The sequence below is a fragment of the Scatophagus argus genome, chromosome 2 (assembly GCF_020382885.2).
Source record: "Scatophagus argus isolate fScaArg1 chromosome 2, fScaArg1.pri, whole genome shotgun sequence".
Taxonomy (NCBI): domain Eukaryota; kingdom Metazoa; phylum Chordata; class Actinopteri; family Scatophagidae; genus Scatophagus; species Scatophagus argus.
This window is the reverse complement of record NC_058494.1, coordinates 367,567-393,090: the sequence shown is the minus strand read 5'-3', so window position 1 is coordinate 393,090 and position 25,524 is coordinate 367,567. Positions and strand designations below refer to the sequence as shown.

The window sequence follows — 25,524 nt, the reverse complement described above, 5'->3', positions numbered from 1 at the left end:
GAAGAAGAAGATGCTGATGAATCAGTAGAATTTGTAGAAGAAGAAGAAGAAGACGACCTCATCACGACAGCGGTATATTGACTTTGTGCGTGGCACTATTGCAGCATTTGCAACGGAGTGACTGTGGCAGAGCGAAAGGTATATGCAACATCTGCTTGGCAGCCGCCTTAATGGTTATTGTTCGCACTGTAAGCTGTAAACTATTGTAAAAATGGCGGAGTTGTTCTGGACCCTCGCTGGCGTTTGTATTTGCCTGTTAGCTTAGGTGTGTGATGCCAGGCGGCTGGATATTTTTGTTGTGTGAATTGGTACCTACGAATAAAGTGATTGAGTGGATGAATATATATATATATAATATATATATAAGTATTTTCCCTTGAGATATGATGGGTTCTGTGATAAAACGGGTCACGCATTAAGTGGATGTAGTGCAGGGGCGATTGTAGGTGCTGACTCTTAGGGAGGATTAGCATCCATTTCTGTCACTTTAGCGGTTCCCGTTTTCCCACCATAACAACCCCGACTTCGCTATCGCCTACTACTTCCCTCTCTCTTACATAAAGCAAAGGATGATTAATTATTATGATGAAAATAAATGTAAGAGAAGGTTGGGGAGAACTCACATTTTAAAACAATACACCAGTGCACTGCTTGGTCTTCTGAAAATGTTGTGTCCACTGTCATGACTGTTGGCAAAGCAGTAGATGACTTGGCATTAAAATGTTGTGATCTTGATTACCGGTCCTCCTACTCACCTGATTCTTGCTCTCTCTCTTTCTCTGTACTCATTCCATCCTGCTCACTCTCCTTCTTTGTGCTGTTAACCAAAACAAAAACATAACAACCAGAGTATTCATAATAAGAGAAGGAAGACAGGGAGAATGCATATCAACTTAAACATTATTCTAACTGAATATTGGGTTGTCAGACAGAAAAAAGTTGTATATCCATCTGTGGAAACACTGACATTTCTTTAGGGTCATGAAAGAAAATTGAGTTGGGTTGTAAGTTGTATTCAGTGTCTTTGCTGCTTCCAGATTCATACAACATCTTAAACAGAACAGAGAAAGTACATAATGACATAATGTTGTAATAAGTTGTCAAATCAAGTATTGTTTTCGTCACCTGCCTCTCTCTTGCTCTGCTCCACTCCTTGTGTGTGAGGAGGGCTAACCTACGGTAGAGCTGCCCAAAGTGGAGAGGAGAGAACCTCATTTTAAAACAGTTTTGATGTTGTGTAAAATGTAAACAAAAACAGAATGCAAGCATTTGCAAAAAAACTATTTTCACTTACCAAGTTTTCCCGAGCCCATATAGTATCACCCTTTATACAGTACAATGTTGTCCTTGTGCAATTCAGTATCTGTTAAAAAAAAAGATTAGCAAATGATTTACACAGTGTCCCGAGTTTTGTTAAAATCAGGGTTGCACAATCTTTGCCATCCCACCAACAGTGAACACAACACTGATTCTTAAATTAGTTATGAAGCGTTTGAATTAATCTCCCATAGTATTTATTTGGGCAGTTTATCACCTTTATTAGAAATGGATAAGTTGGCACAGTTGATATGTTTGCAGATGTTGGTTTATGACAGATTTATCTCTATTGATGCCAAAAAAGAATGAGAAATTGCAGTTCACAAATGCCAAATTAGCAAATTAGAGGTAATTTACCATTACATATTTTGTTAAATGAGAGTAAAGAGTGGTTGGTTTTTCAATTATAAAATTTTCTGCTTGGAATGTACCTTGGTTGTAGTTGTTAAACGTCCAGTATAGTCCAAATGATCTGTTTCAAGATTGTTTTTTGGTGGGAAAAAACTCTCCTGAATACTAATTAAATAAGGTTTTAGTTTATTTTTAAGACTCCATGGATCATCAGAACATTTTCCTAAATAAGAGAACACTCTTGAGAGAGCTTCAGTTGTTACCTGTCTCCTCTAAAAAGTATTTGCGTTTTCTCATTGATACAGAAAATGACAATAGAGTGTGTTGGAAAATCTTCATTTCATCTTGTCTTGCTTCTTATTGACACTTTGATTGCATCAGAATCACTTATTTTATTATTACTTTTTTTTCTGGCAGATGATGTGACAACACAAGGTTCTCCTCCTCAGTCCAGTTTGTCTTCCTTTCCACCTGAAATTTTCATAACTGAACACCACGAGTAAGAGGGCTTTGGACTGCAGTCAAGATTTGAATTGGCAGGTATGGCTCTATAATGGCAACTTTACCACTGGGGAGTTGTGTAACTTAATGTGAGTCACGTTACAGGAAACAGAATCACTTGATAAGAATGCACAAGAAAACACATCTTCATGATGCAAAGATGGGAGTTAAGTCTACCCCACGTGCACTGATTGCTGTGTTCTTCCTGGAGATGAACATTATGAATGAGGGCAAAAGTCATGCACAAAAGTTATCAACCTCAAAGACAACTGATATTAATGTTACATATTATTTGGATAGGTTTCTTTTAAAACATTTATTGTCAGCTGGCAGGCTGTAGGACACATCTGCACAACCGAAGTTTCCCATCCAGCCTGCTGAATATTATATGAGTTATATACAGTTACCCTGCTGTCCCCTGGAAGTGAACCAAAAAGTCAGTCAGTCAGTCAAAGTTAGTAAGTAAGTAAGTAAGTCACCTGTTCTACAGAATCATATTATTATGATAATTGTGCCACAGAACATAAACATTATAGTTATTGTTCTTTGTGTGGACTACCCTTGAAACATTGGAAACACTGCCTGTGCGAACAGCATGTGTTTATCAGAGAACCTCTTGCTTCTCATTTCGGAACCCATTTTTGAGCGGCTACACAACCCACTGTCGCTCCATGTTAATTTTGGTTATGTCTTGTCTTTTGTTGTATAGTCCACATGTCATATTTCGTGTTTGTCTTGTCATGTGTATTTGTTTCCATGTGTTATATTCCAGATTTTTGTCCTGTTATATTTTGAAAGCGTCACTTCCCCTGTATGTCTGTTTCATGTAGCTTTGCTTTAGTTCTTTAGTTTATCTTGATTGCTTTCTCCTCTCTAATATGTTTTACCTGTGTGTGTATATATATATATGTATATATATATATATATGTATATATATATATATATGTATTGCACATTATGAACAGGATATTGCACATAGAGAGGTATTGCACAGGAGGTACAAGACTGGTGGTTGAGGTGAATGGACTATGGAATCAGTGCATATGAGAATTCAAAGTGGTTATTGCTTTTGGAAAGAAACTGTTTTTGAATCTAATCCTTGTCCTGATGCACCTGTAGCGCCTCCCTGAGGGCAGCAGGTTAAACAGGTTAGAGCCAGGGTGGGAACTGTCCTTGCTGATGGTTTTGGCTCTACTGAGGCAGGTGTTAATGTCCCATCAGGGAGAGGAGAGGGCAGCCAAGGATCTTCTGTCCTGCCTTTACAATCTCTGGAGCCTCTCCCTGTCTGCCACGGTGCAGCTCCAGTACCATACTGTGATACAGTATGTCAGCAGGCTTTCAATAAATGAGCGGTAGAAGGTCAGCAGCAGGTTGAAGTTTAGATTGTGCTTCCTGAGGACTCTCAGGAAGTGTAGCCGCTGCTGAGCCTTCTTGATGACTGCTGTAGTATTCTCTGTCCAGGAGATGTCACTGGAGATGAGGACGCAGAGAAACCTTAAAGTGTGGACCCTCTCTACACACACGCCGTTGATGTAAAGGGGGGCTGGGTCGGTGCTGTGCTTCCTGGAGTCAATGATGATCTCTTTAGTTTTCTTGGTGTTCAGAGAGAGGATATTTTCTGAACACCAGGTTGTCAACTTCCGGATCTCCTTCTCTGTATGCTGCCTCATCACCCTTTGAAATGAGTCTGACCACTGTAGTGTCTTCAGCAAACTTGACAATAAAGTTGTTGTCGTGGGTCGGACTGCAGTCGTGGGTGTAGAGGCAGTACAGGAAGGTGCACAGCACACAGGCCTGTGGGGAGCCGATATTCAGCGTGCGGGTCGAGGAGAGGTGGGGGCCAAGCCTCACAGCCTGGGGTCAGTTTAGAAGGAAGTCCTTAATCCAGGCACATGTGGGAGGAGGAAGGCCTAGAGTGACCAGTTTTGCAGTGAGTCTGTCTGGGATTATTGTGTTGAAAGCTGAACTGTAGTCCACAAAGAGCATCCGGACATAGCTCTGCTGCTGCTCCAGGTGGTTCAGGGCAGAGTGGAGGGCTATGGCAGTGGCGTCTTCTGTGGATCAATTCACACGATATGCGAACTGGTGAGGGTTGAAGTCTGGGGGGAGGTAGTCCTTCATGTGTTGAAGAACTAGTCTCTCAAAACACTTCATGATTACTAGAGTGAGGGCCATGGGACGGTAATCATTCAGACTGGTGATGGGAGACTTTTTTGGCACGGGAATTATTGTTGCTGATTTTAGGCATTGCGGGATGACTGCCTGGGCCAGGGAAAAGTTGAAGATCCTGGTAAAGGTGGGGGCGAGCCGATAGGCGCATGCCCTGAGCACCTTGCCCGGTACTCTGTCTGGGCCAGCAGCTTTCTTGGTGTTCACTGCCAGGAGCACCCTCCTGACATCGTGCTCCTGTACAGTGAGTGGAATGGTGCAGAAGCCAGGTGGGGGTGGTGGGAGGGCTGGAGCAGACGAGTGCTGCTGAGATGAGTCAAAGCGGACAAAGAAGAAATTTAGCTCCTCTGTTAGTGACGCACTCAGATCTGCTGTTGACGCATCACAGCCTCTGAAGTTTGTGATGTCTTGTATGCCTCGCCACACCTCCTGCGTGTTGTTGCTGGACAGGTGGGACTCTATGCGCATTTTGTGGTCCGCCTTGGCTCTTCTTATTCCCCTTTTCAGTTCGGCTCGAGCAACTCTGTACAGAGCTCTGTCGCCTGACCTGAAGGCAGCGTCGTGGGTCTTGAGGAATGTGCTGGCTGGTCATCCAGGGTTTCTGGTTTGGAAAAAACCGGATATGTTTGTCCACAGTCACATTTCCACTGCAGAATTCCAGAGTATTTTCCCTTCTTGTGGAACACTTGACATGGTGAACTTCGGGAGTACAGTCTTTAAGTTGGCCTTATTAAAGTCACCTGCAATGGTGTGAGTTGAAGACCCCCCTGATGGAGAGTTCCACCTTGGCAGACGCTCACAATACGTTTGGGTCTGCCAAGTCTGTCCAGCTTCCTTGTCCTCTAGCAAATCCAGCTCACCACCAGGTGGTGATCAATTGACAGCTCTGCCCCTCTCTTCAACCAAGTGTGCAAAACATATGACCAAAGGTCAGATGACACGACCACGAAGTCGATCATTGACCTCCGGCCTAGGGTGTCCTGGTGCCACGTGCACTGATGGACACCCTTAAGCATGAACATGGTGTTCGTTATGGACAAGCCGTGGCTAGCACAGAAGTACAACAACGGAACACCACTCGGGTTCAGATCGGGGAGGCCGTTCCTCCCAACTACACCCCTCCAGGTGTCACTGTCATCGTCCATGTGGGCATTGAAGTCCTCCAGTAGAACTATGGAGTCCCTGGCTGGAGCACCTTCCAGTACTCAGGGTTCCCAGGGACTTCAAGAAAGCCGGGCACTCTGCACTGTTGTTTCAGCCTATGGGCCGACCTATCCCCGACCCGAAGGCGCAGGGAAATGACTCTCTCATTCACCGGGGAGAAATCCAACACATCCTTTTTGAGGTTTTTTTTTTTTTTTGTTAAATTAAAGAAAGACTGTTATTTTGAACTCCTGCCTGCCCTGCCTCTGTGTGACTCTGCATCGGGGTTCAACCCTCAGCATCAGCGACACCGCACTCTTTGACAGACTCTTCTGGAGATTTGGTATATCATGTATTTTTACACACAAGTCACACACATGAAAACAATCTGTTAGTCATATCGACATCATACCCATTTTAAACTAGTTTCAATGTCTGTACCTACACCTACCTCACACATGAAAAAAATGACCGAGGTTAAAAAAAGTCATCACATTATCATTATTGAAGGGAAGCTTCATGTAAAAATGGCTGGCAGTAGCAGCGCTGTAGCAGCAAAGCTGTCTCTGTGGACATGCAAGCTGCAGCAGTTCCTGCAGCATTCAGTTTACTTTTTGGGGAAGCTTATATTGACTTATAGTGTCATAAGGAGTTGTCAACTTAAATAGCATTGTCTACACTTCTCCTCTTTTGTATATCTGTTCAGTAATTCAGGCGAACTAACTGTATTAGACTGACCAGTCTAACTCTTATCAAGTTTAATTTCCAGGATAATTTCATTAAACTTCATGAAATACAGACAGTGTGGAGAAAGAGACAGAATTGGAAACAGACTTGTTAATTGCTAAATAATATTTCATTATAAAAGAATGAAAGAATATTTGATGTTAAAAAGTTTGTATTGGCCTGACTGGGGTTTTCATTGGACTGATGTCTCCCAAAGCCCTTTCAATTTTAGGGGAAAGCTGTTTTATGGTTTCAGCAGAGACAGGTGCTTATTTTCTGTTTATTGTCTTTATAGGAGTAAGATTTTCCGTGACAGTGATGAAAGAGCCACTGATTATCCAACAATACGGACAGATTTACTTTCCTGTTAGTGACTTTGTGGTAGGAGAGGAATTAATTATATCTTAAACTTTCAGTAGAGGTATTTATTTTAAGTGGATAAAGGTAACAGAATAATACTCATACAGTTCGACAGCCAAACAAAATGCAGCCTCCAAACTAACCATATGCTTGCGTCAATGCTCTGTTTAAACAGATCAGAACACAAACATTTTCCATTAACAAACATGTAAGCATTAAATTTATGGCACAACAGTTTTATCAAACTGCAGCAGTTCTCTTTCATAATATTTCGCTCGATGTCTCACTATGGGATGCACGCCTCGCTGCAGACCTCAGAAGCATCAATCTCATTACGCCAATCCTGATTGGCTGGTGAAACGTGTCCGTCCGCCCCAGGTAGTACCATCTACCTTAAATAGTTCATGCGGACGGCAACACGTTATTCAAACACCTCTTCTCACTCGGAGCATATCTCGTGTCCTGGGCTAGCTAGCTTAACTGTCCACAGACGGATCTTATTTAGCCTCTGTCGCCGGGCGCTACCTAGCTTTGGACATTTTATTTGCTTCGGCGGTCACACCAGATCGCTCTTCTGTGCTTTCCTCGCCCCACCACGGTCTGGTTAGCACTGTCCTGGACGCCCCACCACGGCTGTTCAAGTTTCCGAGCGCTAGCACACCAGCTATTCCCTCGGTTTTTCTTCAGAGTAGCACACCAGCTACCCACCTCTACTCCCTGCCTGCACACCAGCTCGTGAGGAATGGAGGCTAGAACCCCTCACACCAGAGGACACGGAGACTCTGAGGCCCGTCCCTGTCTCTGTGGGAATAAGATATCGAGCAGGGACCCACACCAGGTCTGCTCGAGCTGCCTAGGGCTGGAACATGCCCGGCTGGCTATCGACGTCCCCGGCTCGTGTCAACACTGTGCGGTGTTCACGACTAAGAGTCTCCGCAGACGGCTAGCCCGCCAGGCTAGCTTGTCTGGACATGACCCCTATCTCCCTTCCGACGGCGCCGCCGTCGAGGGCGGAAAGGAGAGGGAGGTCGCGGCGGCGGCATCTGAGGATAGCGTCAGCTGGGGCTCCCGGCTCGACCTAGCGGACCCCCCGCAGGAGGATGACGTCCTGTTGTTGGACTATGGGGACGATGAAGATGGCGCCTCAGTGCCCCTCATATCAGAGGATGAAGACGAGGACGACATCTTCATGACTCCGGTTCGGGCTGCAAAGCCCGCGACTTCCGTCGCCTCTCGGGATAGAGATGAGAGCAGCACACCAGCTTCTCCCCTCCCCAGCTCGGACATGCTCGACGTGTGCAAACGCGCTGCTGCCCGGCTGTCCATCCCCTGGCCTGCTGTCGTAGCTGAGACCTCCAGATCCCGCTACGAAGGGAAGAAATTGCCCTTGGCCAAGAGCGCGACAAAGCAACTTGTCCCCGTCTTCCCAGAACTGCTGGATGAGGTCGCGTGCTCATGGAGAGACCGCCCTTACAGCAGTAGGAGCCCGATTCCCGGGGCCTCGTCCCTCGACTGTGAGGCGATGGAGAGCCTGGGTCTGCTCCGCATGCCTCCGATGGAGCCACTCGTCGCAGCGCACCTTCACCCTCAGCTGTCGGCGTTGTCCTCCAGGAGTCCCAGCCTGCCGTCCAAGTCCGACCGTTTTCAGTCAGCCCTGACTGAAAAGGCGTACAAGGCGGTAGCGGTTTCAACCAGAGCGCTCAATGTCCTCTCCCTGCTCACGGCTTATCAGGCTGAGTTATGCGAGGATTTTGGGCAAACTCAGGACCCAGCTGCGTGGGAGGAGATCCCGGTCATCACTGACTTGTGTCTCCGCGTCCAACGCTGCGCGGTCCGGGCCACGGGAAAGGCGCTGGGGACTATGGTTCTGCAGGAACGTGCACGGTGGCTCAACCTCACCAACCTGTCAGACCGGGAGAAGGATGACATCCTGGATATGCCCGTTGTCCCGGAGGGGATTTTTGGTTCCGCGTTGCACTCCATGCAACGGCGGTGTGAAGCCAAGAAGAAAGAGGATGAAGCTCTCCGGCTTTGTCTCCCACGTAAACCCCCAGCTCCCTCGCCACCTGCGCAGCGTAAAAGTCTAGCGCAGGCTGCTTCCCAGGTTTCGCAGTTTAAAATCCCTAAGCAGCCGAAACCTCAGCTCGCCCCGACCCTCCCGCCCGGTCGGACCAGCTGGCCCAGGAAATCCGCAACCCCGGTCACAGCTCCGCCGGCTCAGCCCGCGCGAGCTGCCCTCGACCAGGTCAGGAAAAAGAAGAGAGCGGCCTGATACACCTCTCTCTCCACCGGTGATGCAGCTAGCTGTTCCTCGTTCACTAGCTCCGCCAGTTCGGCTTTTCAGCGTGCTCCGGGCCCACCACGCCCCCATCTCCCGGCTGCCACGGACCGTGCCAGAGTTATCCGGGAGACACGGACATTTGACGGCAGAAAGTTCAGTTCCCTCATGTCCACAAGCACGCACAATCACACATCTTTTCCCAGAGAAAATAAAATGTGTCCCGCTGCCGCATCCAGGCCGAGTGCCGAGGGCGCAGCTAATAAAAAACAAAAACAAAATGTCGAACCCAAAATGAACAGCGCGGTGGTGGCACCCGCTGTCCCGCCTCGGCGAGAAGCCACGGTTTTCCCCGGGGCGGGGGAAGTGTCGGCCCCGCCGCTGCGCTGTCCTCCCGGGCAGAAATGTTCAGCGACACCCGGGAGCCATGTCACTGTTCCTCCAGCAGAGGGCACCACCGCACCGCGGCTGGAGCCTCTTATGCTGGAGAAGCTGCGATATGCATCCACTCTCTCCTCCAAATGGGAGAGATGGGCCGCGTTCGCAGCCCCACCCTGGGTGTTAAAGACGATCTCGAGGGGATACAGGCTGCAGTTTGCCGCTGTTCCCCCGCGCTTCGCCGGTATAATACACTCCCAGGCTCAGGGAGAGTCAGCTCGCGTTTTACAGGAGGAAATCGTCTCACTGTTGAACAAAGGAGCAATTTGTGTCGTACCTCCCGCACAGTGTCAGAGCGGTTTTTACTCCAGGTATTTTCTGGTCCCCAAACGGGGGGGGAGCGGTATTCGCCCTATCCTGGATCTACGTGCTCTGAACAGACATCTCAGGAAATACAAGTTCAGGATGCTAACGCACGCATCCCTGTTGCGTCTTGTGCGTCAGAGCGATTGGTTCACTTCTGTCGATCTGAAAGACGCGTATTTCCACATCCCGATTTATCCTCCCCACAGAAAGTATCTGAGGTTTGCTTTCCAGGGGATCTGTTACGAGTACCGCGTGCTCCCTTTCGGTCTGTCTTTGAGTCCCAGGGTGTTTGTGCGGTGCACGGAAGCGGCGATAGCCCCGCTGAGACGGCAGGGCATCCGCTTGGCCACATACCTGGACGACTGGCTGCTGCTAGCTCAGTCGGAGCAGGAGGCCAGGACGCACACGCGTATTCTCATACGACACCTGTCCGATCTGGGTTTTGTTATAAACTCGGAAAAGAGCATGTTGTCTCCGACACAGAGCATAATCTTTCTGGGTTTATCTCTGGACTCGGTGACTTTCACAGCGCGCCTCTCGGCGGACCGAGTGAAAGTTTTCAGGGCATGTCTAGCGCTCTTTCATCCAGGCAAATCTGTTCAGTTCAGATTATGTCTTCGGTTACTCGGGCTGATGGCGTCTGCCATTCACGTAGTCCATCTGGGTCGGCTCCACATGAGGGAATTCCAGCTTTGGGTGGCCTCATGCGGGCTAGATCCCGTGCGTCATGGCGCACGGAGAGTGCTGATCACACCGGAGTGCGCCAGGACGCTGCGCCACTGGCGAGCTCCGTCCTTTCTGACCCGCGGCGTGCCTATGGGTTCCGTCCTGTCCAGGAAGGTGGTCACTACGGACGCCAGCCTGACGGGTTGGGGCGGCATTCACGAGGGTCGGTCTGTGAGGGGCCGCTGGAGTGTGAGCCTCCGTCGCTCTCACATAAATTTTCTGGAACTTTCAGCGGTGTTCCTCTCCCTGAAACATTTTCTTCCGTCTCTTATGGGTCATCATGTCCTGGTGAGAACGGACAATACGACGACGGTGGCGTATATCAACCGTCAGGGGGGATTACGCTCCCGTCAGTTACACATGCTGGCACGCAGACTGATCCTGTGGAGCTGCGGTCGTCTCCTCTCGCTGAGAGCGACGCACGTCCCGGGAGTCCTGAACACGGGAGCGGACCTGTTGTCCAGGGGCGCGCCAGTATACGGGGAGTGGACTCTACACCCGGATATTGTGGAACAGATATGGGCTCGTTTCGGTCGGGCCGTGGTGGATCTGTTCGCGTCGAGAGACAACGCGCAGTGCGCGCTGTTTTACTCTCTGCGCAGCGCGGATGCTCCTCTCGGGGTAGACGCACTAGCGCACGTCTGGCCGCACGAGCGTCTGTACGCATTCCCCCCCCTGGCCCTGATACCACCCACTCTGTCCAGAGTGAGAGAGCACGGCCACGCGCTGATTTTGATAGCTCCGCATTGGCCTGCGATGCACTGGCTAGCGGAGATATATCAGTTGATGTGCGCTCAGCCCTGGCAGCTCCCGCTGCGCAGGGACCTGCTATCGCAGGGGGGAGGGACTGTTTTCCACCCGCACCCGGAACGCCTGGCACTGTGGGCTTGGCCCCTGAGTGGCTAAATCTGTCAGCTGTGGGTCTTTCACAGCGGGTGATTTCCACCATACAAAGTGCTCGAGCCTCCTCCACTAGGTCTCTGTATGACTGTAAGTGGAGAGTGTTTGAGGGGTGGTGTCATAAAAACGGCCACATTCCTTTTCAGTGTCCGGTAGGAGTGATTTTGTCATTCTTGCAGGACCTGATTGACAAACGGAAAGCATTCTCCACAGTTAAAGTGTACTTGGCGGCTATCGCCGCTTGTCATGTGGGGTTTGGGAAGAAAACAGCGAGCCAGCATCCGCTGGTTTGCCGTTTTATGAAGGGAGCGCGCAGGCTTCTCCCCGTGTCCAGACCGCTGGTACCACCATGGGATCTGGCTGTGGTTTTGGAGGGGCTTAAGGGCCCCCCTTTGAGCCACTGGAGGGGGCAGACTTGAAACACGTGTCTCTCAAGACAGTGTTATTGCTGGCTCTGGCTTCGGCTAAACGGGTTAGTGACATACATGCGCTTTCGGTGCATCCCTCTTGCACCCAGCTCTTTCCTGGGGATGTGAGGATGATTTTGAAGCCCAACCCGGCTTTTGTGCCTAAGGTGGTGGGCTCATGCTCTCCTATTGACCTTGTGGCTTTTGCTACCCCACCAGGTGAGCAGCGGTCGCATGCGTTATGTCCAGTCCGTGCAGTGCGCACATACATGGAGAGGACGAGGGGTGTCAGGAGGAGCGAACAGCTGTTCGTCTCCTGGGCTAACCCTCATAAGGGGAAACCTGTCACAAAGCAGCGTCTGTCCCACTGGGTGGTGGAGGCGATTGCTTTGGCTTATACGAGTCAGGGTTTGCAGTCACCTGTGGGCCTGCGAGCGCACTCGACTCGTGGCATGGCCGCATCCTGGGCCTTATTCAGGGGAGTTTCTGTTCAGGACATCTGTGCTGCGGCGAGTTGGTCCTCGCCTCTCACTTTTGTCCGTTTCTATATGTTGGACGTCTCTGCTCCGTGCGTGGCACGAGCGGTTTTGTTGTCCTGATTGGAACAGAGTATTTTTCCCTGTGGGTTGGTGGACACTTGATAAGCTTGTCTGGCAATACGGGAGCAACCATATCCCATAGTGAGACATCGAGCGAAATATTATGAAAGAGAACTTTAGGTTATTTGCATAACCCCGGTTCTCTGATTAATATGAGTGAGATGTCTCACCAGACAACCCTTCTTGCTTGGGCGAGTGAGAAGAGGTGCTTATTTTGAATAACGTGTTGCCGTCCGCATGAACTATTTAAGGTAGATGGTACTACCTGGGGCGGACGGACACGTTTCACCAGCCAATCAGGATTGGCGTAATGAGATTGATGCTTCTGAGGTCTGCAGCGAGGCGTGCATCCCATAGTGAGACATCTCACTCATATTAATCAGAGAACCGGGGTTATGCAAATAACCTAAAGTTTTAGCTAGGTTTTCCTAACAGCTGTTAGCTGAGTGTATTTTTGAGTATTGATTGAATATTGATCTCTGCCAAGGTGTCTACAGTCACTTTTAACTGCATTATTATTGTTATCTTATTGGGAGTTCTTGCTCTGACCAGTCTGTTATTTGATGATTTCAGAGCTGAAACGTGCTGACAGGAAGAAAAGCAACTGGAGGACGTTAACTTTCGTTGATAAGCCGCTGAAATGAGTTCATCAGAAGAGGTGAGATCAGGCTCCAAAATTTGATAGATAATAGATATAAATAGATAAATTTTTCTTAACCAAATTTACTGACCAAATTACACCTTAACTCCACTGATAAGTGAAGTGAATATCATTAGTCATCTTATTATAAAGCGGTGTTCTTCTGGGAGACATTGGGTCTTGGCTTTTATGTGATTGTTTGTTTGATATGTACCGTTCACCTAAATACTGTGGAGACCAAGCCCCCACCCCACCAATTTCATTGTCACTTGAATAGCAGGACAGTGCACCCTGCCTACCCACAAAAACTGCTTAGGATCAACTTGAGGAATATGACACAAAGCCCAAAGCATTGACCTGGCCTCCAAGTCCTCCAACTCCCAATTCGATTCAGCATCTGCGACAGAACAAGCTTGATATACAGATGTCCCCTTCCCCCAGTTCACAGGACTCAAGCTCTCGATTTGGATTTTTTTTCACAAGCAGGAGATTTTCCATTACAGTGAACCCTCGTTTATCGCGGGGGTTGCGTTCCAAAAATAACCCGCGATAAGTGAAATCCGCGAAGTAGATATCTTTATTTTTACTATTATTTTACAATGCAATATTGTACTATAGAATGAAACAAAACATCAAAACTTGTTTTCAGGCCTAGGAGATACGCGGCCAAGGAGATACGCGTATTTCACAGTCCGTCCAGCTGTGCCTCTTCGTCCTGACTCCGCTGCGCTGTAGCGTCTTTTTCCACTGAAGGCTGCGCAGGAGTCTTTCCCCGAGAGAAGAACATCGTTATGGGTAGTTGTCAATATCAACAATATCAACTTTTTCACTTCTATACAGTAAAGCCCCGAAGCCAATTAGGATTCAGAGCACAATGCACTGTAAAAAAAAGCGCGGAAAATATAAGCACTGTAAAAAAAAACAAACGCGAAGCTGCGATAAGTGAAGCGTGATATAGCGAGGGTTCACTGTACTTAATTGACCATGGATGACATCATTCTCTCAGAGGGTGCACATTTACAAAAATAGAAAATTAATATGTGGTGCACGATGGTGATATTGTGGCAAGCCCCCATAAAGAAGGATGTACTCTCACTCTCATTTAGATTTTACATGTACTGCTTCTCTTACTAATGCTGCTTATTGGTCTGGCACTATTATTTTTACTCTAATAGGCTCTTTGTGATATTTTGTAAGAGAAAAAATGAAGCAAGAACAAACAAATTAACAGAATTATTTTCTCACATGCTCTATATAAATAAATTCCCACTATCTGCCATTATGAAGGGACTTTGGGCTTGTCTTTGGCTCGGACCAGCAGTAGTAGAGGGAGGAGTGTGTTGCTTCATTGTTGCTGTAATTTTAACAAGAAAGTTGTAAAATCTTTAAATAGGTAAATTTCAGATTCTGTCTGACTTTTTGAATTTCTGAGTGACAGTTCAGAATACACACTGACCATTGCAGATTGACTTGAAAAGTGCCCGCATAACAGCCATCAGACTAATGCATACCTTTAATTGTTAACCCATCATTTAGTTATGTGTGGGCTACATTGTGTTGGCAACTTAATTGTATTTTTGCCAGATGTGTAGACAGGTTCTTCATGTTTCTATCTTAACAGGTGAAAGATTTGTTAGACTTGGGAAAACAACAAGCATTGTCGGCATCCACTCTGGTGAAGTTTAACTACACCTTTGACTGTTTAGTTCTGTTTACTGCGTGTGTGCTGCTCGGTGCTACCATGTGAGTGACAGCAAAAAAATGTATCATAGACAAGTGTGTTAATCAGAAACAGATTTGGTGAGATAAAATGGTCACGATAACTTTTATGCAGGAATAATAAAGGAAGAAAACTGATAACGTCAGAGCTTATCAGTTCTCTAGTCTTATAAATTTAGCACCAGGGCCTATTTGATACTTGGTTTCGATACCCATTCCTAGCCACAAATAAATGAAAGTATGACAAATCCTAATCAGTTAAGCCCAAGAGCAGGACGGAGCAATTTAGACGCTCAGTTGCCTTTGTGCCCACTGCAGTCAGACTGTTTAACAGCAGTGGAGACCACAGACTGATATCATCCTCACCAGACCCCCCCTCAAGCCACACCATAGCACAGAAAAGCTGCAGGACAGGATCAGCCCCAGACTACATAGGTTCTTGTTCCTAAGACTGCACACCACAAGGAGCCAAACCACTACAGGCCTGTCACCTTGACAAGGCGGATGGAGAGACTCATCCTCAGCCACCTTCGTTCTGTGGTGAACACAGCGATGGACATGCTGCAGTTTTCCTACAGGCCAAACACTGGGGTGTATGACGCTGTCATCTATCTGCTGCACCGGGCACTGATTCACCAGGAGAGTGCCCGGAGAACTGTAAGAATCGCATTCAACAAAATTCAACCGGTGCTACGGAGAGGAAAGCTGGAGAGAGCAGGAGTAGATGGACATTTGGCTGCTTGTATCACCGACTACCTCAACAACAGGCTACGGTATGCGTGACTGCGTAACCGTGTGTCCGAGGTGGTGGTATGCAGCATGGGCACCCCCCAGGGAATAGTGCTCTCACCTTTCCTCTTCACCCTTTGCACTGTGGATTCACCTACAAGACCAGCAGATGTCACCTCCAGAATTCTCTGATGACTCAGCCATTGTTGGCTGTGTGTCTGAGGGGAATGAACACCAGAAAAATGAAGGACATGGTGATTGACTTCTGGAGAAGTCATTCACTTCTGGAGAAGGACACTACCACATATACCAGTGAACATCCAGGACATTGAGATGGTGGACAGTTACCTCAACAATAAATTGGACTGGTCACATACTGTAACACCGATGCCTTGTACAAGACGGACCAAAGTCGCCTCCACCTTCTGAGGAGACTGAGGTCCTTTGGAGTATGCAGGCCCCTGCTACACACATTTTATGATTCTGTGGTAGCCTCTAGCTATTCACTACGCTGTGGTCTGTGGGAGAATGGGCAGCAATGACCGGCACAGGAAGAGACTGAATTGGTCAGGAAGGCAACCTAGATCCTGGGCTGCCCACTGGACTGGAGGAGGTGGGTGAGAGGAGGATGTTAGCCAAGCTGACATCCATCATGGACAACAGCTCTCACTCTCTGCATCAGACAGTGGAGGCTCTCAACAGCTCCTTCAGCAGCAGACTGCTACACCCTCAGTGTAGGAAGGAGCTACCGCAGGTCCTTCATTCCCACTGCTGTTAGACTGTACAACTCAACAGTCTACATTATATTACATTATTATCTATACATTATACTTGTATGTATGATTTTGTATATTTTAGTATTTAAAACAGCATAATTTCTATGCTATTTTCTTTTTTTATGCTACCTGTTCCTGTGCTTATCTTAATTTTGATTTTGGTCTGAATAGAGAATTTGATCTGGAGAACTGACTAACCAAAAACAGGACAGCACATGTAGGAGCAGATTTGTAGTAGTAGAGTTAGTAGTTTATTAATTATCAAAGTTAATCATTGATAGTCATAAAATGATTAACAAATATGGTTAATTACAGGCCAATAAACAAACTGGAAAGGCATTCTCAATCCGGTGTTCACTGAGAAATGTCAATATCTGAGAGATATTAACACTAACCAGGTGAACAGTGAAGGGTAGAATCCAAGCACTAGCTGTCAGAATCCAGCAGTTCTCACATCAATATGCAAATAATCACAAACAACGACAACAACGAGTAAAGCTATAACAAATTATATAACAAAGCTATAATGAATTAAATTTTGTTAATTTATTAACAAAAGTAATATCAATTAACAATCAACAGTCCTTCCAATTAATAAAAATGAACTATATGAATGATATGTCATGAACTACGGTTGAGCAAGCAACTATTCTACCAGAGAGGACAAAGATGGCGGATGAGGTGTCGCGTGAGTGATGGTGAGGTTTTGAACAGAGAGTGGGGAACTGGTTTTAGCATGTGCTCATCAAGGAGATAGAGCAAATCTGAGTTATGCTACCATGTGATCTCTACGCTCAGATGGTCGTGAGTGTCTACAGTGTTTAATAACCCACCTACACGGTGGGTTATTGAAGAAAGAAAAGGGAGAGAAAATGACACTAAAGGGATCTTGGCCACTGTAAGGAATCTGGAAGTTATTTTTGATCAGAATATGTTCTTTAACTCACACATAAAAGTAATTTCATGGACTGCCTTCTTTCACTTCTGTAACTCAAGAACACCTTTTTTTAAAACATAAAAATGCAGAGAACGACCAGGGGGATTTCCCATGATAGACGAAGCTTCTCTCTCCCCTCTCAAATTCATGTCCTGTTATTACATGGTGCTAACTTTCATCTTCCCCAGAGTTTTTGTGCTTTCTTCTCTTACAGGTTTCCATGGATCTTTGTTTGACCTCCTGCTGTGGACCTCCCTGGGGCCAACTACCACTATTATTAGCCATATTTCCTTATTATTATTATGATTATTATTGTCATTATTAGTCATAGTATTTTTTAAGTTACTGTAGTTGCTGTACACCACATGTCTCTTTCTCTCAACCTAATTGGTCAATGCAGATGGCCTCCACCTCCACCACGACCTCGAGCCCAGGTCTGCTCTGAGGTTTTTGCCTGTAAAAGACAGTTTTACTGTTGCCAGTTTTTCCTAGACCTGCTCTATTTTTAAAGTTTCGTGAGACTAAATTCAATGAACTGAAGTTAAGCCATTTACAATGGAACTGTGTGATTGAAGTTCCTTTTATAAAGCTGTTACTTCAGTGAGCAATTTGGATACAAATAGTTGGTTCTAAGCTATGGCATTTCACATCTGTAGACTACAAGCCACCATCAAAAGACACTTGCCCCTGAGCCCAACAACTTTTTTGGGAGAAACCTTGTTGTATGTGCACTTGGCCAGTAAAGTCAATTCTGTAGTGATGTCCAGTTGCATGGGTAGCAGTATTTGATCAAGTTTTTGTTACTGTTTTTCTCAGGTGAAACAGACCGATGTGAGCAGAACTCAATGTCAGAAGTGTCAGAAGTCTTTCAGTCGGATCTGTAGTCTAAGAAGACACGAACTCACTCACACTGCAGAGAGACTGTACCACTGCGGACAGTGTGACAGCAGTTTCAGCCAACAAAGTGCATACAAGCTACACTTGCATACACATGCTGAAGAAACACCATACTGCTGTGACCAGTGTGGAAGGAATTTCAGCAGTCAGAGTTTATACAGAAAACACTTGCGTGATCATACTGGACCATACCAGTGTGACCAGTGTGAAAAGACTTTCATTTACTTTAGTATTTACAAGATACACATGCGTGTACACACAGGAGAGAAACCATACTGCTGTGACCAGTGTCCGAAGAGTTTTAGTTTTTTAAGTTCATACAAGCGGCACCAGCTTAGCCACAGTGGAGAAAAGCCATATCAGTGTGACTTTTGCGGAAAGAGTTTCACTCAGTCAGGGCATTTCAGTCTGCATCTGCGTAATCACACTGGAGAAAAACCATATGAGTGTGACCGATGTGACAAGAGTTTCAGTGACTTGAGTAGCTATAAAATACACTTGCGTGTCCACACAGGAGAGAAACCATACTGCTGTGACCAGTGTGGGAGGAGTTTCTCTCAGCTAGGTAATTACAAATCACACATGCGTATCCACACTGGAGAAAAACCATTCCGCTGTGAACTATGTGACAAAAGTTTCTCTATTTCAAAAACATATAAACAACATGTGCATACCCATACTGGTGAGAAGCCATACCAGTGCAAAGAATGTGGGAAAGGTTTTGGTCGGCTAAGCAACTACGTGCGCCACCTTCGTATCCACACTGGAGAGCAACCATATAAATGTGACCAATGTGGCAAATGTTTCAACAGTTCATATAGTTACAGCAGACATCTGCGTGTCCACACTGGAGAGAAACCATACTGGTGTTCACAGTGTAAGAGACTTTTTACCCGATCACAATCCCTAAAGAAGCACCGCTGTGTTGAAATAGATGAAGAGAGTTTGACCCTTTGTAGCAAAGAAGTACAGTTTAGCTGCTCAGCAGATACACCAAATGACAACCAACAATAACCATTAAAATAAATCACACAGTGCATGTTCATGCTAATGAAGAAAGGTGTTACCCCATGCAAGGGTGTGACTCAGTGTTGTTTTAATAGTTTTTGGACAGCAGAGGAGTAAGACTTGTCTGGTTTTGGATATATATGTAATAACTGCGTTTTTAGAATAGGCACATTGTTAGATTCAGTCTTTCCCAAGGACATAAAGAAAAATGTAGCATATATGTCACCAAACGTATTCTTAACTACACCTCTAGGAACAAGAATATGGAACTTGAACCACTGAGACACAGAAAGAACCTGATGATTCCAAAGGTGGCATTTTTTTAGTGTGAGCACAAGGGTTTACCCCCAGTGTCCCTGTTAAGGCTGGTTTTCATAACCTTTGTCAACCAGTCACACGTGCTCATATTCTGAGAATACATTGGGATCCTGTAGACTCATTGAAACACCTCTTGCAGCATCACAGACAGGAAGCTAAAATATTTTTCTTGCAGTGATGCAACGTCAAATTGCTTCCATTGACAATTTTTGCCCATTCATGCAGTACAGTAATAGTGAGGTCAGGCTCTGATGTTGGACGAAAAGGCCTGGCTCACAATCTCCATTCCAGTTTGATGGGGTTGAGGTCAGGACTTTGGCGGGCCAGTCAAGTTCTTCCACACCAAACTCATCTGGCCAAGTCTTTAAGAACTTTTCATTGTGAACAGCGGCACACTCATGCTAGAATAAATAAAGCATTTCCTGAAATTGTTGTCACAAAGTATAGCATTGTCCAAAATGTTGTTGTATGTTGAAGCATTAAGATTTCTCTTCACTGCAAGTAGGGGTCCTGGCCCAACCCCTGAAACAGCCCCATTCGAATAGGTAATTGACTGGAAAAAATCCATATCATGAATCTCTACAATGTTTATTTGAATGCATTGAAGTTAAATGCAGTAATGGATATGTGTGAAGTCTAGTTTTGGGATTATTGTCAATCTTTTTGGTCTCCTATATTCAAAGTTATGTAATATATTAAAGAATAGATGGAAGTGGAAAGTATGTTATCCCGATGCTTTTGTTTTGTCCAACCCACTGCATGTTTAATTTGTTTACCCTGTCTCTTTTTGGATAGCACTATGTAGTTGTTTTAATAGACTGTTGTTGATCATGGTCGTTCTAAAATGCAACTTACACTTACAATTGGAAACATTTGAAACAAGACAAATTTTAATTGATAGCTGGATTGAAAAACTGTTATCATGTTATCAGTTGCAAATAATCCACATGCAGAATGCTAGCAGTGAAAACAGTACACTCATAATTACTACTTTGTATGTAGTGTATATTGGACTGGTGATACTATGGAGGATGAAAAATTTTTACCAATATACAAAGAACATATGAACACCCGCTATATGAGTACAGTTCATTTACCATTTACACTACTAATGTTAAGAAATGGTTGTATTAAAGTCTGGTGTTGGTCTCAACTTGTACATCAATCTGAATTGATTATAATTAATTTGTCAAAGCAATGAAAAAAATAATCCTGGGACCTGTGCTGTGCGGGCCAGGTAAACAATGTTAATTGGTAACAATAGTGTCGTCTTGGTTATGAAAGAGACATCCTCGATGGCAAAGGTCACTACTTGTAAAATGTGAATGTGCAAAAGATATTACTACATGGGCTTGGTAATGTAAAACTTGTTGGTAAACAATTTGTTTGCAAATGTTTACATTTTGTCTTATTTTATGTTTTACACCATCACCACATTGTTGGAATCAGGGTTGTAGGAAGTTTGACTGCTTTGTAGTGTGCTTTTAGTGTGCTTTTAGTGTGTATTAGAGTGTATTAGTGTGGAGTTTCATTGTGACCAGTCAAAAGCACATCAATAATGATGTTGTTTAATCCAAATATTGATAAGCCTTTCAAATGGCTAGATTACCTTTGCAAAGGATGCCAAGTATAATCTCTGGCTGATCACAGAGAGTAGAACCCAACCACAAATCAAGAACAAATCCTAAGGGTTGAGTAGAGGCAATGTCACGAGGCAAGCAAAAGTCCAAAAAAACAGAAAGGCAAAACACTGGAGCAAATGACCTAAAGGTACACAATGAACTGGCAAAGACAGACAGACTGAGTACAGCTTAAATATACTCAGGGACAACAATACGAAATAAAATGGGAAACACAACAGGAAAGCCAAGTGCTCACTGACATGGATTTTAACAAATTTTATCATAACATCTGAGATAAATGTCTTGTATGTGTGTTTAAAAAAACTTCTAATTGGTTTCATAAAAAAATGAAGAACAAAAGTTTTACATTTTTATTGTTGTTGAGGATAATAGGCAACTTCCAGTTCATCTCATATGTGCCTGTTGATAACAGAGCTGACTTTATTTCCATGCAAATTTCAGTGGGGTGACCAGAATGAGACCAGTGGCCATTTTTCTTAGTCCTACAGACAAAAAAGATATAGTGAATATTATCATATATTATCAATATTACCAGGTTGTGTCCAAAACCATATTACTACTGTTCTGAGTGCAGATGTTCAGCTCAGCAGCTCAGAGATCATTTTTTTTTTATCACTGTATCCTCAGGGTTAGAGACAGATGTTCAAAAAATTAAGTCTGATTACATGATACAGTGTATAACCAATAAATCCTTTGATTGTTTCTTGGCTTTATTTTGATACCAAGATTATGTTGAAATTCAGAGAAACTTGACTTAAGACATTAAATTAAAAGGAAGATATCAACATCTGATGATTGGTTGGGAACTATGTAACAGCATTTCATGGCTATTTATGGACATTATACCGTGTTTTGGACAAAATAATTGACTATATTAATGAATTGCATTTAATAATTCATTGATTCATTAATTTAAACTAAATGTTTCTATATTTCTAAATCACCAGACCACTTGGAATAAGAAACACTGAGTGAGTCACATTGAGGGTATAGTTGAAAACAGTGAATACATGAAGTAATTGAATGAATAGAGATAGGATTGTTGTTTTGTTTTTGTTTTTTATATTTTTAGCAAAAGGGTTATTTCATGTTTGAAATTATATTCTTAGGAATATCATGCAGCCTAAACTGGTAGTAAGTTGCAGATTAGTAAGCCATATTCAATGTGAAACAACAAGACAAACAATTTCTAAGTCAAATGATGTGACAACATATCATATATGACTTGGATAATTAAACCTGGTGAAACAATGTTAAACCTGAAGGTTACAGTTTCCAGAAATCAGAGGACCATTTTTAGCGGGTACAATAAGTATTGAACACGTTACCATTGTCACTGTAATTATTTTCAGTAATATTTCTAAAGGTGCTATTGACATGGATTTTTTACCAGATGTCGGTAACAGCCCACTCAGTCCACACATGCAAAGAAATCAAACCATATGTGTCCATATATTGAGTTATATGTAATAATGTGAAATGACACGGGGCAAAAGTATTGAACACATGAAGAAAGGAAGGGATTAATACCAGCTGTGTCACCTATAAAAAGGTGTCTCATTAACAAGATGTCACACGAGAAACATCTCATGTTGAATAAAAGCAAAGAGCTTCCTCAAGACATCTGCAACCTTATTCTTGCAGAACATATTGAAAACATTGGTTACAGAAGGAATTCAGAATTGCTGAATGTTCCAGTGAGCACTGTTGGGGCCATAATCTGGAGGCGGAAAGAACATAATTTCATCATAAACTGGCGACTGAAGACTGAAGAGTTGTCCAACATTTAGACAAGCCTATGAAATACTGGGAGAATATAGTTTGGTCAGATGAGACCAAAATTGCACTTTTTGGTTGCCATAATACACACCATGTTTGGAGGTCAAATGGCACTGCACATCACCTAGAAAACACTATACCAACAGTGAAGTTTGGAGGTGGGAACATCACAAAATTTTGTTATGCTTGCATAATGACAATAAAGAATCTTGAATCTTAAATCTTGAATGTGGGGCTGTTTTTCAGCATATGGCACTGGCAAACTTCATATAAAAGGAAGGATGAATGGAAAAATGTACCAAGACATTCTCGATAAAAATCTGCTGCCACCTACCAGGATGATGGAGATGAAACAAGGGTGGACATTTCAGCAAGACAATGATCCCAAGGAAACGCTCAATTAGGGCTGTCAAAATGTTAACGCATTAGGTAACGCATAAGTCACAATAATCACAAGTCATAATAATGTGTTCACGTGATAATTAACAGTATTATTAACAATTACTATTTTTTCTTTTGTTGCGCATTAACAGTTTTTTAACAACGATTAGATAGCTAGTAAGCAAAAATGTGTCAAAACGTTAATGCAAACTACTACTATTGAATGATTTTGACAGCCCTACTCTCAACTGATTTCAGAGAAAGAAAATAAAGCTGCTAGAATCACCTGCCTTGAATTCAATAGAAAATCTATGGAAAGAATTAAAGTTCATAGAAGAGGCCCACGGAACCTTCAAGATTTGACTGTTTGTGTGGAAGAATGGCCCAAAATCACACACACACGTTTCCCCATACAGGAGGCATCATTACCAACAAAGGCTTTGGTACAAAGTATTAATTATGTTATTATATAAATTTCACAAAATTATTGAAATTTCACAAATTTCAGTAATTTTTCCCTGTGTCATTCCATTTCATCACAACATAATGTATGTACATCTATGGTTTGATTTCTTCGCATGTATGGATTACTTGGGATGTTCTGACATCTGGTGAAATGTTTATGTCAATAGCACCTTTAGAAATATATCTACGGAGAAAAATGGTGACATGTTCAATACTTATTTTACTCGTATAAATATGTATGTAACCAGTGGAAATTCTGCTTTGTGTTGTATTGAGGAGAAATCATGGCACATTGTGAACCTTTGGAGATGGTTTCCTTTTGTTCTGGTGATAAACAACAATAATAGGACATGTGTGACAATGAGGTTAGCTGCTCGCTCCGGCTCCTACGCAAACAGATGTGAAGAACAGGAAATCAGCTCAGTGCACCACAGTTTTTTTTTTTATGCTAGCAACTAACACTTAAAAGTCACACAGTATGTCCCAATTTTTGTATGCTCAGGTAGGAACTGATTACTATGATGATGACAACAAAAACAATCATGATAACAATAGGAAACAATAGGATGAATTGAGATTTTTTAAAAAAAATGTGACACTCACCTCTCCCTCAGGAGAATTGTACAAGAGGGGAGAGAAAGAGGGGCATGGAAACAAAATGGGGCAGCTGTGGCCTAGAGGTTGGAGAAGCGGCTTGTGATCGGAAGGTCGCTGGTTCGATTCCCCCACCAGATGGGCAGGAAAAATTTGGAGAGGAGTGATAGTGACCCCACCTTCCATTAGCTGCTGGCTGATGTGCCCTTGAGCAAGGCCCTTATCCCCCAGTATGCTGTATGTTGTATGTTGCATGTGTTTCAGTCAGCGATGGGTTAAATGCAGAGAAGTTTCCCAGCTTGGGATTAATAAAGTAACAAAAAAAAAAAAAAAAAAAAAAACATTTATAGGGAGTATCACAGAAGAAGAATGAGGAGGAGCTTTGAAAGTCCACTGCTTAACACAAACTGTTAAAGCTCTGGCAGCAGAAAAATGGAACATATTTTGTGTAATTTTAATAGCAGCTATATAATTGACCAGGTTACACCCATTGTCCAAGGTCACATCCAGAGGTAAGAAATTTACATCAAGGAACAGATTACATTCAAGCACACACTTATTTCCTTCACGATCTCTGATCCATTAGATACGAAGAGCGAGTTTTACTAGTCTACCACTGTGTAAACAACTGGTTCCCATTTTTTGGAAAGTTTCTAGTGCCCTTATCCCGAATCTAAAAAGTGATGACATGTTTAGCTGCATGTAATTCGGCATTCATCCCACCTGGGGTGATGCGGCTCTTATTTCTACCAATATAGCCAAGTTTATCAGACAACCAACCCCCTGACAACCCAGGGTCGAGGCCAGGAAGCAGAGTCGCTCTCTTACACACTTCTCTGCTGCTTCTGTAGGACTGCCGCCCTCCGTTAAAAGTAGAATAAATAAAAATATAAATGCACACAATAATACTAAGTTTAACAATCCCATAGAAAACACTGCAGCCACATTGCACACAGTTTTAGATGGTTGCTCCACTAAAAAAAAGGTTACAAATCATAGGAAGCTAGCTCCTTGGTATAATTCAGATGTAGGAACACTAAAGCAAACATCAAGACAGATGGAGAAGAAGTGGTACTCCTCCAAATCAGTTGAATCCCAGAGGGCCTGGAAAGACAGTCTATTGGCATACAAAAAGGTCCATAAAGCCAGAACTGCCTATTATTCAACATTAATAGAGCAAAACAAGAACAACCCATGTTTTCTCTTTAACACTAGCCAGGTTGACTAAGAGTCACAGCTCTGTTGAGCCTTGTATTCCTGCAGCTCTTAGTAGTGAAGATTTTATGAGTTTCTTCACCAATAAAATCAATAACATTAGAGAAAAAATCAATAAAGATCTCCCCAGAATAGCCGATATAGTGCCATCTCTAGAAACCTCTTTTAATCCTACTCCAGCTTCCTGCCCATAGACCTCCCC

At 44.1% G+C, this 25,524-nt stretch overlaps 2 protein-coding genes across 5 annotated transcripts; both read left to right on the top strand.

The window, feature by feature from the left end:
• Positions 1-20,642, top strand: LOC124064764 (zinc finger protein 239-like). Of its 4 annotated transcripts, none has more exons than XM_046399517.1 (4): positions 1-138; positions 2,086-2,208; positions 12,795-12,874; positions 17,837-20,642. In XM_046399517.1, exons 3-4 carry the CDS (start codon positions 12,862-12,864, stop codon positions 18,931-18,933), a joined length of 1,110 nt encoding a protein of 369 aa, XP_046255473.1. In that variant the 5' UTR covers positions 1-138; positions 2,086-2,208; positions 12,795-12,861; the 3' UTR covers positions 18,934-20,642. The 4 variants fall into 4 exon arrangements, with proteins under 4 accessions (XP_046255473.1, XP_046255454.1, XP_046255464.1 ...); XM_046399498.1 differs by having other exon boundaries at positions 12,795-12,879; positions 17,839-20,642; XM_046399508.1 differs by lacking the exons at positions 1-138; positions 2,086-2,208 and adding an exon at positions 5,722-5,824 and having other exon boundaries at positions 12,795-12,879; positions 17,839-20,642.
• On the top strand, positions 8,559-11,342 carry LOC124064762. The gene has a single exon (XM_046399482.1). It carries the CDS (start codon positions 9,014-9,016, stop codon positions 11,219-11,221), a length of 2,208 nt encoding a protein of 735 aa, XP_046255438.1. The 5' UTR covers positions 8,559-9,013; the 3' UTR covers positions 11,222-11,342.
• Positions 20,643-25,524: the final 4,882 nt, after the last annotated feature.

Excerpts from the sequence above, each read along its gene's own strand:
- LOC124064762 (XM_046399482.1), top strand. The coding sequence starts at position 9,014 with ATGTCCACAAGCACGCACAATCACACATCTTTTCCCAGAGAAAATAAA.